Source organism: Hyla sarda, chromosome 3 (assembly GCF_029499605.1).
Source record: "Hyla sarda isolate aHylSar1 chromosome 3, aHylSar1.hap1, whole genome shotgun sequence".
Classification (NCBI taxonomy): domain Eukaryota; kingdom Metazoa; phylum Chordata; class Amphibia; order Anura; family Hylidae; genus Hyla; species Hyla sarda.
Window position 1 is genome coordinate 114,005,085 of NC_079191.1, and position 17,254 is coordinate 114,022,338.

Genomic DNA, 17,254 nt, shown 5'->3' on the forward strand with positions numbered 1-17,254 from the left:
AAATTGCTGACCTATAACTTTTTCATTTTTCCATATAAGTGGCGGTATGAGGGCTCATTTTTTGCGCCGTGATCTGTACTTTTTTTCTGATACCGCATTTGCATATAAAACTTTTAATATATTTTTTATCAATTTTTTACTTAAAATGTTATAAAAAAGCAGACACGGAGCAGTCATTCGTCGATCGGACACCGAGGAGGCAGGTAAGGGCCCTCCCGGTGTCCTGCAAGCTGTTCGGGACGCCGCGATTTCACCGCGGCGGTCCCAAACAGCCCGACTGACTAGCTGGGATACTTTCTCTTTCAACGATGTGTGGTATTAGCCGCGGGTCTCGACCGTTGATGAGCGCCGGGACCAACGCGATGTGATGCGGGGTAAATGCGGGGTAAATATACGTCCTGCGTCGTTAAAGGGTTAAATGAAATGAAACACCATCGTAGGAGACCCAGGAGTACCCCACTGCTGACACAGAGACATAAAAAAGCAAGACTACATTTTACTAAAATGAACTTGAGTAAGCCAAAATCCTTCTGGGGAAACGTCTTGTGGACAGATGAAACCAAGATAGAGCTTTTTGGTAAAGCAAATCATTCTACTGTTTACCAAAAACGGAATGAGGCCTTCAAAGAAAAGAACATAGTACCTACAGTGAAATATGGTGGAGGTTCAATGATGTTTTGGGGTTGTTTTGCTGCCTCTGGCACTGGGTGTCTTGAATGTGTGCAAGGCATCATGAAATCTGAGGATTACCAATGGATTTGGGGTTAATGTCAGAAATATGGCTTTGTGTCCGAGATCTTGGGTCTTCTAGCAGGACAATGACCCCAAACGTGTCAAAAAGCACCCAGAAATGGATGGCAACAAGGCGCTGGAAAGTTCTGAAGTGGCCAGCAATGAGTACAGATCTAAATCTAAACATGTGTTACTGCAATTCTTTTCTGTGAGAAATACTTCATTCATATTTCAGGGTTGCCAAAATTTATGGCTATGACTAGAGATAAGCAAATTTTTTGAAAAATTTTACCCGGCCGATTCACCAAATAATTTTTTATTTATTTGCGGTGAATTACTATTAAAAATGGTTATTTCTGGCATACAGAGAGCCTCAATAGGAGTATAGAACACTTTGCCTTGCTGTAACACACGTAGAGTGTGTTATTCAGTACGACATGCAGATCAGAGGTGTCACTATTAGAAACACTAAAGGTCTAAAGGTGGCATCAGTATGAGGAGACCATATAGTGGCTGAATGACACAGCGTGGAGGTGGAGGCAGCATGACGAGACCATATAGTGGCTGAATGACAAAGCGTGGAGGTGGTGGCAGCATTAGGAGACCATATAGTGGCTGAATGACAGCCTGGAGTTGGCGGCAGCCTGAGGACACCATATAGTGGCTGAAGGACCCAGCGTGGAGGTGGCGGCAGCATGAGGAGACCATATAGTGCCTGAATGACACAGTGTGGAGGTGGCGGCAGCATGAGGAGACCATATAGTGCCTGAATGACACAGCCTGGAGGTGGCGTCTACATGAGGAGAACATAAAGTGGCTTAATGACACAGCCTGGAGGTGGTGGCAGCATGAGGAGACCATATAGTGGCTGAATGACACAGCATGGAGTATGTGGAAGCATGAGGAGACCATATAGTGTCTGAAGGACCCAGCATAGAGGTGGCAGCAGCATGAGGAGACCAAATAGTGTCTGAATGGCACAACGATGAGGTGGCGTCAGCATGAGGAGAACAAATAGTGGCTGAATGACACAGCCTGGAGTTGGCGGCAGCATTAGGATACCATATAGTGGCTGACTGACACAGCCTGGATGTGACGGAAACATGAGGAGACCATATAGTGGCTGAATTACACAGCGTGGAGGTGGCAGCAGCATGAGGAGAACATATAGTGACTGAATGACACAACCTGGAGTTTGCAGCAGCCTGATGAGAACATATGGTGGCAGTATGAGACAGCTTGGTACTAGCATCAGTGTCACGAATCGGCTGGCTGGAGGTGGATCCTCTGTGCCAGAGAGGGATTGGCGTGGACCGTGTCGGTGGACCGGTTCTAAGTTGCTACTGGTATTCACCAGAGCCCGCCGCAAAGCGGGATGGTCTTGCAGCGGCGGTAGCAACCAGGTCGTATCCACCGGCAATGGCTCACCCTCTCTGACTGCTGAGATAAGCGCGGTACAAGGGAGTAGACAAGAGCAAGGTCGGACGTAGCAGAAGGTCAGGGCAGGCAGCAAGGATCGTAGTCAGGGGCAACGGCAGGAGGTCTGGAACACAGGCTAGGAACACACAAGGAAACGCTTTCACTGGCACAATGGCCACAAGATCCGGCGAGGGAGTGCAGGGGAAGTGAGGTATAAGTAGGGAAGTGCACAGGTGAAGATACTGATTAAAACCTCATGCGCCAATCAGTGGCGCACCGGCCCTTTAAATCGCAAAGACCCGGCGCGCGCGCGCCCTAAGGAGCGGGGCCGCGCACGCCGGGACAACACAGACGCGGAACGGGTCTGGTAAGGCAATCGGGATGCGCATCGCGAGCGGGCGCGTCCCGCATCGCGAATCGCATCCCGGCTGGGAACATTGTCGCAGCGCACCCGGTCGGCAGGTCTGACCGGGGCGCTGTGAATAAGAGAACGCCGTGAGCGCTCCGGGGAGAAGTGGGGACCCGGAGCGCTCGGCGTAACAGTACCCCCCCCCCTCCTTGGGTCTCCCCCTCTTTTTGGAACCTGAGAACCTGAGGATAAGACTCTTGTCCAGGATGTTGTCCTCAGGTTCCCATGATCTCTCCTCTGGGCCGCAATTCTCCCAGTCAACCAAAAATAATTTTTTACCTCTGACCGTCTTGGATGCCAGAATTTCCTTCACCGAAAAAACGTCAGAGGACCCGGAAACTGGAGTGGGAGAAACAACTTTGGGAGAGAAGCGGTTAAGGATGAGTGGTTTAAGGAGAGAGACATGGAAAGCATTGGGAATACGGAGAGAAGGAGGAAGAAGGAGTTTGTAAGAGACAGGGTTGATCTGGCACTTGATTTTGAAAGGAACAAGATAACGTGGTCCCAGTTTATAACTGGGGACACGAAAGCGGACATACTTGGCGGAGAGCCATACTTTGTCTCCGGGAGAAAAAATGGGGGGAATTCTTCTTTTCTTATCGGCATGTTTTTTCATCCGAGATGAAGCCTGTAAAAGAGAATTTTGAGTCTCTTTCCATATGGTGGAGAGGTCCCGAGTCACTTCTTCAACAGCGGGCAAACCAGAGGGCATGGGAATGGGGAGGGGGGGAAGAGGGTGACGGCCGTACACCACGAAGAATGGAGATTTAGCGGAGGATTCGGAGACTCTGAAATTGTACGAGAATTCGGCCCCATGGTAGAAGATCTGCCCAGTCATCCTGGCGGGAGGAAACAAAATGTCGCAAATAGTCACCCAGAACCTGGTTAATTCTTTCTACTTGCCCATTGGATTGGGGATGATAAGAAGATGAGAAGTTTAATTTGATTTTGAGCTGATTACAGAGGGCCCTCCAGAATTTAGACACAAATTGAATGCCTCTATCCGAGACGATATGCGTGGCCAACCCGTGAAGGTGAAAAATATGTATAAAAAATTGCTTCGCCAACTGAGGCGCCGAAGGAAGACCTGGAAGAGGGATAAAGTGTGCCATCTTGGAGAATCGATCAACAACCACCCAAACAACTGTGTTGACCGTGGGATAAAGGTAAGTCAGTAATAAAGTCCATACCAATCTGAGACCATGGTTGTTCAGGAACAGGCAGAGGATGGAGGAGACCAGCAGGCTTCTGGCGAGGGGTCTTGTCCCGGGCACAGACTGTACAAGCCCGCACAAAATCAACAACATCAGTTTCCAGGGTAGGCCACCAATAAAATCGAGAGATGAGTTGGATGGATTTTTTGATGCCAGCATGGCCTGCGAGGTGAGAGGAGTGTCCCCACTTGAGAATCCTGAGGCGCTGGCGTGGAGAGACGAAGGTCTTCCCTGGAGGAGTTTGTCTGATGGAAGCTCGAGAAGTGGAGATGAGACAGTCCGGAGGAATAATGTGTTGCGGGGAAGCTTCCATTTCAGAGGCATCTGATGAACGAGAGAGGGCATCAGCCCTAATGTTCTTGTCAGCAGGGCGAAAATGAATTTCAAAGTTAAAACGGGCAAAGAACAACGACCACCTAGCCTGGCGAGGGTTCAGCCGTTGGGCAGACTGAAGATAAGAGAGATTCTTGTGGTCAGTGTATATAATAACTGGATATTTGGATCCCTCCAGCAGGTGCCTCCATTCCTCAAGCGACAATTTTATGGCCAGTAGTTCTCGATCACCAATGGAGTCGTTTTTCTCCGCCGGAGAGAAGGTCCTAGAAAAAAAAAACACAAGTAACAGCATGCCCAGAAGAATTTTTTTGTAGGAGTACTCCTCCAGCTCCCACTGAGGATTCGTCTACCTCCAATGAGAAGGGTTTAGAAGGGTCAGGTCTGGAGAGTACGGGAGCAGAAGAAAAGTCCGGAGGGGCGTGGCCAATCCAATACGGCAGATAGTTTATCTGGGTCCATTTGTAGCCCCTGGCCAGAGACTAAGTATCCTAGGAAGGGAAGAGACTGACATTCAAAGAGACATTTTTCCATTTTGGCATATAATTGATTGTCCCAAAGTCTCTGAAGAACCATGCGGACATGCTGGCGGTGTTTTTCTAGGTTAGCAGAAAAAATCTGAATATCGTCTAGGTAAACCACAACACAGGTATATAGAAGATCAAGAAAAATTTCATTTACAAAGTCTTGGAAAATGGCAGGGGCGTTGCAAAGGCCAAAGGGCATAACCAGATATTCAAAGTGTCCATCTCTGGTGTTAAATGCAGTCTTCCACTCGTCCCCCTCCCTGATGCGGATGAGATTATATGCACCTCTTAAGTCCAGCTTGGTAAAGATGTGGGCGCCTCGTAGGCGGTCAAAGAGTTCCGAGATAAGAGGTAGGGGATAGCGTTTTTTTACAGTGATTTTATTAAGTCCGCGGTAATCAATACAAGGGCGTAGGGAGCCGTCTTTTTTGGAAACGAAAAAAAATCCAGCTCTGGCAGGGGAGGAGGACTTGCGGATAAACCCCTTTTTTAAATTCTCTTGGATGTACTCCGACATGGCTTGAGTTTACGGAGCAGACAAAGGATAGATTCTGCCCCGGGGTGGAGTAGTACCAGGGAGGAGATCAATAGAACAGTCATAAGGCCTATGAGGAGGCAAAGTCTCTGCTTGTTTTTTGCAAAAAAACATCAGCATAATCCAGATAGGCCTTGGGGAGACCAGATAACGGGGGAACCACAGGGTCTTGACTGACAGTACAGGGAGCAGGCTTAAGACAGTCCTTGTGGCAAGAAGTACCCCAGTTCTTGATTTCCCCGGTGGTCCAATCAAGGGTTGGGGAATGGCGTTGAAGCCACGGTAATCCAAGAAGAATTTCTGAAGTTCAGTTAGAGAGGACCAGAAATTCTATTTTTTCGTGATGGGGTCCGATGCACATTAAGAGGGGTTCCGTGCGGTAACGCACAGTACAGTCCAATCTTTCATTATTAACAGAGGCAATGTAAAGGGGTCTGGCGAGACTGGTCACCGGGATGTTGAACCTGTTGATGAAAGAGGCCAAAATAAAATTTCCTGCAGATCCGGAATCCAAGAAGGCCATAGCTGAGAAGGAGAAGGTAGAAGAAGAAATCTGCACAGGCACAGTAAGACGTGGAGAAGCAGAGTTCACATCAAGAGCTGTCTCACCTTTGTGCAGAGTCAGCGTGCGTCTTTCCTGGCGTGGAGGTCGGATAGGACAATCCTTCAAGAAATGTTCGGTACTGGCACAGTACAGGCAAAGGTTCTCCATGCGGCGTCGTGTCCTCTCTTGAGCTGTCAAGCAAGACCGGTCAACTTGCATAGCCTCCACGGCGGAAGGCACAGAAACGGATTGCAGAGGACCAGAGGAGAGAGGAGCCGGGGAGAGAAACCGCCTCGTGCGAACAAAGTCCATATCCTGGCGGAGCTCCTGATGCCTTTCGGAAAAACGCATGTCAATGCGGGTGGCAAGATGAATAAGTTCATGCAGGTTAGCAGGGATTTCTCGTGCGGCCAGCACATCTTTAATGTTACTGGATAGGCCTTTTTTAAAGGTCGCGCAGAGGGCCTCGTTATTCCAGGACAATTCGGAGGCGAGAGTACGGAATTGGATGGCGTACTAGCCAACAGAAGAATTACCCTGGACCAGGTTCAGCAGGGCAGTCTCGGCAGAAGAGGCTCGGGCAGGTTCCTCAAAGACACTTTGAATCTCCGTGAAGAAAGAGTGTACAGGGGCAGTGACAGGATCATTGCGGTCCCAGAGCGGTGTGGCCCATGACAGGGCTTTCCCAGACAGAAGGCTGACTACGAAAGCCACCTTTGACCTTTCAGTTGGAAACTGGTCCGACATCATCTCCAAATGCAGGGAACATTGCGAAAGAAAACCACGGCAAAATTTAGAGTCCCCATCAAATTTATCCGACAAGGATAATCGGAGGCTGGCTGCGGCCACTCGCTGCGGAGGAGGTGCAGGAGCTGGCGTAGGAGATGATTGTTGAAGCTGTGGTAGTAGCTGTTGTAGCATCACGGTCAGTTGAGACAGCTGGTGGCCTTGTTGCGCTATCTGTTGCGACTGCTGAGCGACCACCGTGGTGAGGTCAGCGACAACTGGCAGTGGGACCTCAGCGGGATCCATGGCCGTATCTACTGTCACGAATCGGCTGGCTGGAGGTGGATCCTCTGTGCCAGAGAGGGATTGGCGTGGACCGTGTCGGTGGACCGGTTCTAAGTTGCTACTGGTATTCACCAGAGCCCGCAGCAAAGCGGGATGGTCTCGCAGCGGCGGTAGCAACCAGGTCGTATCCACCGGCAATGGCTCAACCTCTCTGACTGCTGAGATAAGCGCGGTACAAGGGAGTAGACAAGAGCAAGGTCGGACGTAGCAGAAGGTCAGGGCAGGCAGCAAAGATCGTAGTCAGGGGCAACGGCAGGAGGTCTGGAACACAGGCTAGGAACACACAAGGAAACGCTTTCACTGGCACAATGGCAACAAGATCCGGCGAGGGAGTGCAGGGGAAGTGAGGTATAAGTAGGGAAGTGCACAGGTGAAGATACTGATTAAAACCTCATGCGCCAATCAGTGGCGCACCAGCCCTTTAAATCGCAAAGACCCGGCGCGCGCGCCCTAAGGAGCGGGGCCGCGCGCGCCGGGACAGCACAGACGGGGAACGGGTCTGGTAAGGGAATCGGGATGCGCATCGCGAGCGGGCGCGTCCCGCATCGCGAATCGCATCCCGGCTGGGAACATTATCGCAGCGCACCCGGTCGGCAGGTCTGACCGGGCCGCTGTGAATAAGAGAACGCTGTGAGCGCTCCGGGGAGGAGCGGGGACCCGGAGCGCTCGACGTAACAATCAGCATGAGGAGAACATATGTGGTGGGATGAGACAGCCTGGAGCTGGCATCAGCATTAGGAGAACATATGGTGGAAGAATGAGACAGCCTGGAGGTGGCAGCAGCAGAAGTGACCGGTGACAGTACTTTTAATGAAAGTCGGTGGAAAAAGGAGAACTTGGCATCAGTTGTGTGGCATCAGGCGGGTGTCAGGATCAGAATAGTAGCTGAGGCAGGTAGGCAGGAGAAAACAGTCTCTTTTGTAAAAGTGTTATTGTGCACAAATATGTATTGAGGATATGCATTACGTAAAACGTAACTTTTAATAATATGCTTTGGATAAAATATATGGACTCAATTTTTTTTGTTTAAATCAAACAAAAGGAAAGGTGTGCAAAAACACCATGTGCCACCTACACCACTAAGTATTGATGTGATGCAAAGACCTCCAAAAGGTGGAAGAGAACAACGCATGGAGAATTGTAACTGGTGGGGGTAAAAACTTCCCCTGTAAGGCCCTACTCTCGCATGATTAATTCCCTTCTTGGCAAGTGTTACTCGTACTAAAAAAAGGCAGCCCCACACAGGAAACTCACCCTATTACCACCAACAAACACTGCCATTTCCCAGAGTTTTTAGGTGGAAATAGGGATTGATTCCTGTGTGGGGCTGCACTTTTTAAGATGAGTAACACTTTCCTTGAAAAGGTGGAAGTAAACAAGTTATTGATCATTGTAGCAGGTGGGGATAAAAACTTCCCCTGTAAGTCCCTACTCTCACCCTATTAATTCCCTTCTTGGCAATTGTTACTCACTCTAAAAAGGGCGGCCCCAAACAGGAAACTCTCTATTTCCACCGATAAACCCTGGGAAATGGCAGTGTTTTGTATGTGGAAATAGGGAGAGGTTCCTGTATGGGGCTGCCCTTTTTAAGGCAAGTAACACTTGCCAAGAAGGTAATTAATAATGTGAGAGTAGGGCCTTACAGGGGAAGTTTTCACCACCACCGGTTACAATGGACCATACGTTGTCCCCTTTTACCTTTTAGATGTCTTTGCATCGTGGTGGTATTGGTGGTATATGGTGTTTTTTGCACACCTTTCTTTTGGTTAGATTTAAAAAAATAAAAAAAACTTGGATCCATATATTTTATCCAAGGAAAAGTTAAGTTTTAGCTAATTCATATCCTCAATACTTACTTGTGAACACCACTACTTTGACAAAAAAAGACCGTTTTCTTCTGTCTACCTGCCTCAGCTACTATTCTGATCCTTCCACCTGCCTGATGCCACACATCTGATGCCAAGTTCTCCTTCTATGTTGTTCCCTTCCACCTTTTAGAGGTCTTTGCATCACATCAATACTTGGTGGTGTACTTCCACTTTTGCCCACCATGCTGTCTCAGCTGCTGCCTCACGGACAACCTGCAACCCTCTTCTCCTGAAGATGATGAAGCTCCTTCTGCACCCGGATCCCCAAGTGCGATCGGCTTCATCATCATCGAGTTGTGTCTGCACATCACTGATGTTATCCTCAGGTTCCTCAACAGTGTCTGCTTCAGGAGCCTGAACACTAGCAACACCATCTCCCATGCCACTCTCCTCATCCCTACTTGCCCACCTAGCGAAGGAAGCAGCGGATTTCACCTCCACTTCTTGGCTGGGCAGTAGCTGCTGACTGTCCTCTAGATCGTCATCACTAAATAGTGGAGCTAAACCCACAGAAAACTTATGTGGGGGAGGGAACAGCATAGGACAGAGGCCATGGGAGGACAGGGACTGCTCCCAGGCCATGCCAACTGAGGGTTGTGTCTGAGGAACCCACCGACTGTTGACTGGGGGTGTCAGATGTCACTTGTGATGAAGTGGATGACCGTGTTAACCAATCGATGATGGCAAATGAGTTGCTGGTAGAGACATGACCACTAGGTTTTGAGTCCCAATTTGAGTCCCAATTGATGACGGCAAATGGGTTGCTGGTAGAGACATGACCACTAGCTGATACTGGGAGCTCAGGCCTCTCAGTGCGACTGCTGCTGCCACTCGCCCCTAGTCTGCTGTGACCTCTGCCTGATGAATTTAGGCCTCTGCCACTACTTGGTGCACATCCTGGCACTTCTATGCCTGACATACCTAGTGCGTATAAGAGGGGGGTACAATACGCTCCACTACCCTTAAAGCGTACCCGTCAGATCACTCAAAAAAACAAAACTGTTATATGTTGCTCGGTATCTCATCCTGATCATGTACATGTACTTTGTATGTGTCTGTGACCTACATTTCTCTCAGAATTAGCTTTATTTCTGAAAAACCTTAATTTTATGCCCCAGAAGCAGGGGGGCGGGTACTCACTGTGATAGCCACTCCCCCTCCCTCTCAGTTCAGTGCTTCCCAACCAGGGTGCCTCCAGATGTTGCAAAACTAAAACTCCCAGCATGCCTGCACAGCCAAATGATGTGTGGGCATGCTGGGCGCTGTAGTTTTGCAACAGCTGGAGTTAGTCCCCCATTATCTCACACACACACACACACACACACACACAGGCTTCATATATTCTTACACATACACATTAGATAGACACACTGATATGCACACATATATCCACACACATACACACACATGCTTGGACACTTACTTTTTCATCTGCAGTGCATGTTTCTGCCTCTCTCTCATTGATTTCTGCTGTGTGAGAGACGCCAGCAGTCTTCCTGCTCCTCCCCCTCCCCTTCTCTTCACATGAGTCTCTGCAGTGTGTACAGCCCCACCCCCTCCAAAACGTCCTGCAGGCCAGGAAGAAGCAGTGTTCACAGAAGCACTGAATGCATTCCAGGAAGCAGAGGGGGCAGTTGTTTGACTGGCTTTTTCACTATGAAATACTGAAAATGTTCTAATGAAAGCAGATGCAAAACCTATTTTTTTTGCATGCTTTACAACATATCAAAAGTTTTTTATATCTGACAGTGCCTATTTAAATCAGTATTTGTGTACAACACCACCCGGTGTGTACTTTTGAATGGTGTTTCACAGTATCTAGGCCCTTAAGTCTTTAACAGGAGCAAAACAGTACACTACTTAGATGTACGTATGTGGTATGCACTTATGAGGGAAGGACAATGCGCTCCAGTACGCTTAAAAAATTATTTGTGTACAACACCAGCCTGTGTGTACTTTTGGCTGGCCTTTCACAATATCTAGGCCCTTAAGACTTTAACAGGAACAAAATAGTACACCACTTAGATATACAAATGTGGTATGCACTTATCAGGTGAGGACAATGAGCTCCAGTATGCTTAAAAAAGTATTTGGGTACAACACCAGCAGTACACACGAGTGCTGCAGCACACAGTCGCTGTGTACTACACCCAACATTGCACTTTCTCTCTCAATCTCACTCCCTTACCTCTCAGTGCTTCTAGGCAGGATTCGGGCTTGAGGTGAATCACTGCTGTTCTGTGCAACACACTGCCCTCTCTCTAATAGAGCGCTGTAGTGACTTGGAGGTGAATTGCTGCTGTAAAAATGCTTTTCTGTGCAACACACACTGCTCTCTGTCCCTCTCTCTGTGCAACAAAATGCTGGTGTGACTGGGAGGGGAATCGCTGCTGGAAAAAAAACTTTTCTGTGCAACAACACAATGCTGTATGTCCCTATATCTCTGCAATAAAAGGCTGAAGCAAGATGGCTGCCAATTATATAGGGCTTTGACATCACAGGCTTCGCTGGCTGCTTATAAGCTACATGCTGCATGTAATTCAGGGACATCCTGCCTACGCTTGTTCCCGCCTTCCCAGGATTCCTTACCCCATGTCCTCACATGTGGATCCGCCATTTTAAATACCCTGGAGCCTAATGAAGCTATTTGCACGATCGATCGCGGCGATATTCGCATTCGTTGCTAATCAAATTTTTCCTGAAATCGTGACAAATTTGGATTTGTTATATTCGATTATCGTAAAAATTTCTAATAGAATATCTACATATGGGTTCAATGTCTTTTAAATCTTACCAAAGGGAGAAAGTGTGTCCCTCTCATGTCAGCATTGTGATGACTCCTCCCCCTCCCTCACTCTGCTGACTCCACCACGGTTTTAGGTCCGGTGGGAAAACCGCATACGGGACAAAAATTAGCCGACCGGAGTCAGCACTTTACTCCGGTCGGCTCATTGAATTACATTACATATGGGCCACTTACGGCAGGGATACGGGAGCACCCGGTTTATGCTTCCCCCAGCCATATGCGGTCCTGTATTGCATAAAACGTGATGTGAACCCAGCCTTATGCTGCTGCGGGACTTATCAGTGTCCCAGGAGGTATGGGGACCCATAGTGGGGGAATTTGCAAAGGCAGTTTTGTTTACTAAAATGTGATTAAAAAAATAATAATAAGTATACTAAAAAAAAACTATTGTTTTGCCAAGATGTACAACATATAAAATGTTTTTAAATCTGACAGTGCCCATTTAAACCAAACATTCCTTAGAGGTAAAGCAAAAGGAATAGGATGGTACCTTATTTGTAATAATGGTTTAAGCTTAACATGTTTTCCTCTTCTGTGATATTAGCTAGCAAGTCAATTTGTCTGCTTAGTTTTTATTAATTGGAATAGCATTTTACGCATTTACTGAGCTTCTATTATTAATGGACCCAATATCTGCAGGGACTTTCTATTCTTCAATTGCCCATCTCAGAGCTGATTATATGTCTAATTATATGTACATATATATTATCGCATTTTACTATTTCTTAGTCTCAGTGCCGCTATTTATTATACAGTGGGACCAAAGTATTTAGTCAGCCACCAATTGTGCAAGTTCTCCCAATTAAAAAGATAAGAGAAGCCTGTAATTTTCAACCTAGGTATACATCAACTATGAAAAAAAAACATAAAATCCCATTGTCTGATTTTTAAAAAATGTATTTGCAAATTATGGTGGGAAATAAGTATTTGGTCAATAACAAAAGTTCATCTCAGTACTTTGTTACATACCCTTTGTTGGCAATGACAGAGGTCAATCGTTTTCTGTAAGTCTTCACAAGGTTTTCACACACTGTTGCTGATATTTTGGCCCATTCCTCCATGCAGATCTCCTCTAGAGCAGTGATGTTTTGGGGTTGTGGCTGGCCAACACAAACTTTCAACTTCCTCCAAAGGTTTTATATGGGGTTTAAATCTGGAGATTGGCTAGGCCACTCCAGGACCTTGAAGCCACTCATTTGTTACCCGGGCAGTGCGTTTGGGATCATTGTCATGCTGAAAGACCCAGCCACGTATCATCTTCAATCCCCTTGCTGATGGAAGAAGGTTTTTACTCAAAATCTCACATTACATGGCCCCATTCATTCTTTCCTTTACATGGATCAGTTGTCCTGGTCTCTTAGCAGAAAAACAGCCCCAAAGCATGATGTTTCCACCCCCAGGCCTCACAGTAGGTATGGTGTTCTTTGGATGTAACTCAGCATTCTTTCTCCTCCAAACATGACGAGTTAAGTTTTTACAAACTTACTTTGGTTTCATCTGACCATATGGCATTCTCCCAATACTCTTCTGGATTATCCAAATGCTCTCTAGCAAACTTCACATGGGCCCGGACATGTACTGGCTTAAGCAGGGGGACACGTCTGGCAGTGCATGATTTGAGTCCCTGGCGGCGTAGTGTGTTACTGATGGCAGCCTTTGCTACTTTGGTCCCAGCTCTCTGCAGGTCCTTCACTAGGTCCCACCGTGTGGTACTGGGATTTTTTCTCACTGTTCTTGTGATCATTTTGACACCACGGGGTGAGATCTTGTGTGGCGCCCCAGATCGAGGGAGATTATCAATGGTCTTGTATGTTTTCTATTTTCTAATAATTGCTCCCATAGTTTATTTCTTCACACCAAGTTGCTTGCCTATTGTAGATTCAGTCTTCCCAGCCTGGTGCAGGTCTACAATTTTGTTTCTGGTGTCCTTTGACAGCTCTTTGGTCTTGGCCATAGTAGAGTTTGGAGTGTGACTGTTTGAGGTTGTGGACAGGTGTCTTTTATACTGATAACAAGTTCAAACAGGTGCCATTAATTCAGGTAATGAGTGGAGTACAGAGGAGACTCTTAAAGAAGAAGTTACAGGTCTGTGAGTGCCAGAAATCTTGCTTGTTTGTAGGTGACCGAATACTTATTTTACACCATAATTTGCAAATAAATTCTTTAAAAATCAGACAATGTGATTTTATGGATTTGTTTTCTCATTATGTCTCTCATAGTTGAGTGATACCTATGATGAAAATTACAGGCCTCTCTCATGTTTTAAGTTTGAGAACTTGCACAATTAGTGGCTGACTAAATAATTTTTTGCCCCACTCTACTAGCACAAAGGCTGATGTTTTTGCAGGTTCGACATGGCAGTTTTTTCTCTATTGCTTGCGTGTATAATACAAAAGTTGTTTCCCAATTTGGTGCCTTTATAACTAGTAGACAAATCCTGCTTTTATTTAAAAAAAATATATATATATATAACTAGTAGACAAATCCTGCTTTTATTAAAAAAAATATATATATATATATATATAAAGCATTATAATAATAACAAACAATAACATAATAATACAAAAAAAAAAACCATATACAAAACTTCTTTTCCTAAAATCTCCTATGCAGTATATACGCAGTGGCCCTAGTTTACTATTGGAAACCTGGGTTGTGCCCCAAAATTCAGTGCAGTGTGCCAGAATTCTGTCTGTGGCAGAATATGTGGTGCAATGCATCAAAAAACTCTACAAACCCTAAAAAGGGGCATGGTCTGTCGGAAAAGGTGTGTGGTCAGTCAGAAATGGGGCAATCTGACCTATTTACTACTGGATTTACAGAAAATCCTGTAAAGAAATAGCTGGAAATTTCCACCAAGAAAAAGCTGGTCAGAAAATGTTCCTAATATGTAAATCTGTGAATCCCTATAGTAAATAGAGTGAAATCTTGCAAGCAGGAATAAACATTTCACACTAGTAAAAACCCAATGAGTCCATATTTGTCCATAAATGTGTTGGCTGGACAAGCATCAACCACAATAAAAACTACTAAATGCATCTGTCCCTCTGCCCTTGGAATACTACTCCCATCATGGGGCAGACTCTGTCCATGATGGGAGTTGAAGTCCAGGGGCTGAGGGGCAGATCGAAAGGGGGGCTCACTCCTGCAACCTTTACTGCTCCGCCCCTAGTGATGACATGTTCTCATTATTCATTTTGTATAATGGGAACATGGGAACAGAGCCTTTCTGCCAGTGTGTTCCCAAACAGGGAGACTCCAGCTGTTGTTTAACTACAGCCCCCCCCCCCCATGATGGGAGTTGTAGTTTTGCAATAATTGGAGGCTCCCTGTTTAGGAACATACAGCATTATGTGCGGGTTCCGCAAGGAAGAGCGCCAAAAATGTACTAACTTTTTTTTTCTTTACTTCCCATTTCAGATACGTGAATGCAGAGGACTACGCCAGATTCAGTGGATTCCAATGATGACCAGCAATTTTTTTTATTTCAATAAAAGGGTTAATGAGGGCTATGGGGGAATATTTTTTAAATAAAAAAATGTTTTCAATGTGTCTTGTTTTTTATAATTGTATTATTAGGCTTAGTAGCGGAAGCTGTCTAATAGATGGAATCCATAACTAAGCTGGGGCTTAGCATTAGCCCCAAAAAAACGCTAGCACTAACCTCCAATTATTACCCCAGTACCCACTGCCCCAGGGGTGCCTGGAAGAGCCGGTATCAACAAGCCCGGAGCGTCAAATATGGCACTCCTGGGCCTAGGCGGTAACAGGCTGGCATTATTTAGGCTGGGGAGGGCCAGTAACAATGGTCCTCGCCCACCCTGGTAACATCAGGCTTTTGCTGCTTGGTTGGTGTCTGGCTGATACTGAAAATGGGGGGAAGCCTATGTGTTTTTTTTTATATTTAAAAAAAAAAAAAAAACGTGTGTGGTTTCCCAATTTTTTCATTATCAGCCAGATACCAACCGAGCAGCAAAAGCCCAACGCTACCAGGGTGGGCGAGGACCATTGTTGGTACCGGCTCTTCCCGGCACCCCTGTGGCAGTGGGTACCAGGGAGCAATAATTGGGGGTTATCGCTACCTGATTTTGGGGCAAACGCTTAGCCCCAGCTTAGTAATGGATTCTGTCTACAAGACGGCTTCCACTACTAAGCCTGAAAGTTCAATTATAAAAAACACAACCCAATGAAAAAAATGTTTTATTAAAAAAAAACACTTCCCCCAGCCCCCTGTTAACCCTTTTATTGACATTAAAAAAAAATGCTGATCCTCGTCGCAGTTTGCCGAATCTGACGTAGTCCTCTGCATTCAGGTATCTGAAATGAGAAGAAAACAAAAACAATAAAGCTACAATCATTTCTGTGATGTCTACACTATCAAAAAGCTGGTGTGAAATTTTTTAATGTAAACTGGACTCTCACCCCTTTAATGTAATGCAGACAATATACGTGGACACGCCCACTTTTTGAAAACTGACATGAACAGTGTAAACCGCAGCACAAAGCTCTTTAAAAATGTAGTCGATATTCTTCACACCAAAATTGATTTTTCTTTTTTTTTTGGGGGGGGGGGGACAAAATTCTTTGAGAATCTCCCCCTCTGTGTACTTTATAAAGATTTATGATTTTATTATTGTGCAGAGTTTTGTTCGGCACACACTCCTGCTCCAACACTTCTAGCTATGTGAGCAGTGTACTGCGGGAGGTAGAGCAGGAGTGCATGGTAGAGCGAGGGAGGGCGTTTCTATATTTGCACAAAATTTATCAAAGCAGTGCACAACTTTAGTAAATCTTGAGCAAGAGTGTAAATTAGACAAGCAGTGTAAGGGGGTAGATCTGTGTCTACAATAGACGCCTAATGATAAATCTCCCCCCATTTGCTTATGTATAACCTTTTCATTATCTCAGAGTTCAGGTTTAACTTTCTGTATTGGATAACCTTACTTATCTAATGCTGATCCCTAATTGTCCATATTTTTTTTTCAGATCTGTGACAAAGAATGGCACTACTATGTTATCAATGTAGACTTCCCAGTGGTCACTCTGTACATGGATGGAGGATCATATGAGCCATACCTGGTGACAAATGACTGGCCAATCCATCCCTCACACATTGCCATGCAGCTGACAGTTGGCGCTTGTTGGCAAGGTAAGAACTTTCTATATAATGAATGACAACCATGTGAAATACAATGGCAGACAGTGGATGCATGTTATATATAAGATGTAATAATAGCATGGGTTATACTGAAGAGCTCAAAGACTTTAAAGGGGTACTCTGCCCCTGGATATCTTATCCCCTATCCTTTGGATAGGGGATAAGATGTCTTATCGCGTGGGGTCCCGCCACTGGGGACCCCCACGATCTCCCTGCAGCACCCGGCGTTCGTTTAGAGTGTTGGGTGCATCGCTGGAGGGCCGGAGGCTCGTGACATCACGGCTCTGCCCCTCTCGTAACGTCATGGCCATGCCCCCTTAATGCAAGTCTAAGTCCCCGATAGACTTGCATTTTGAGGGGGCATGGCCATGATGTTACGAGCGGGGGGGGGGGAGGGGGTGTGACCGTGACATCACAAGCCTCTACCCCGCATCGCCAGTCAACAGGCATGGAGCAAAATACACAGGATGTCTGGGCTGCCACAGCCAAAATTGCGGGGGTCTCCAGCGGATAGGGGATAAGATGTCTAGGGGCGTAGTATCCCTTTAAGCATGGCACTGTCAGTCAATTCATGGAATTTCCCTTGTCAGCTATAAGTGCTGTTAGTGTGAAATGTGAGGCCATGAAACTCACAGAGC

The 17,254-nt window shown here is 46.3% G+C and overlaps 1 protein-coding gene across 2 annotated transcripts in view; it reads left to right on the forward strand.

Annotated features, from left to right (window-relative positions):
• The window catches only part of CLSTN2 (calsyntenin 2), a 1,059,217-nt gene that overhangs the window by 950,212 nt on the left and 91,751 nt on the right, over nucleotides 1-17,254 (forward strand). For both annotated transcript variants that reach the window (XM_056564871.1, XM_056564872.1), the window contains exon 9: nucleotides 16,445-16,607. In XM_056564871.1, coding sequence (XP_056420846.1) covers nucleotides 16,445-16,607 — 163 coding nt within the window. The remainder of the gene's footprint in view (nucleotides 1-16,444; nucleotides 16,608-17,254) is intronic.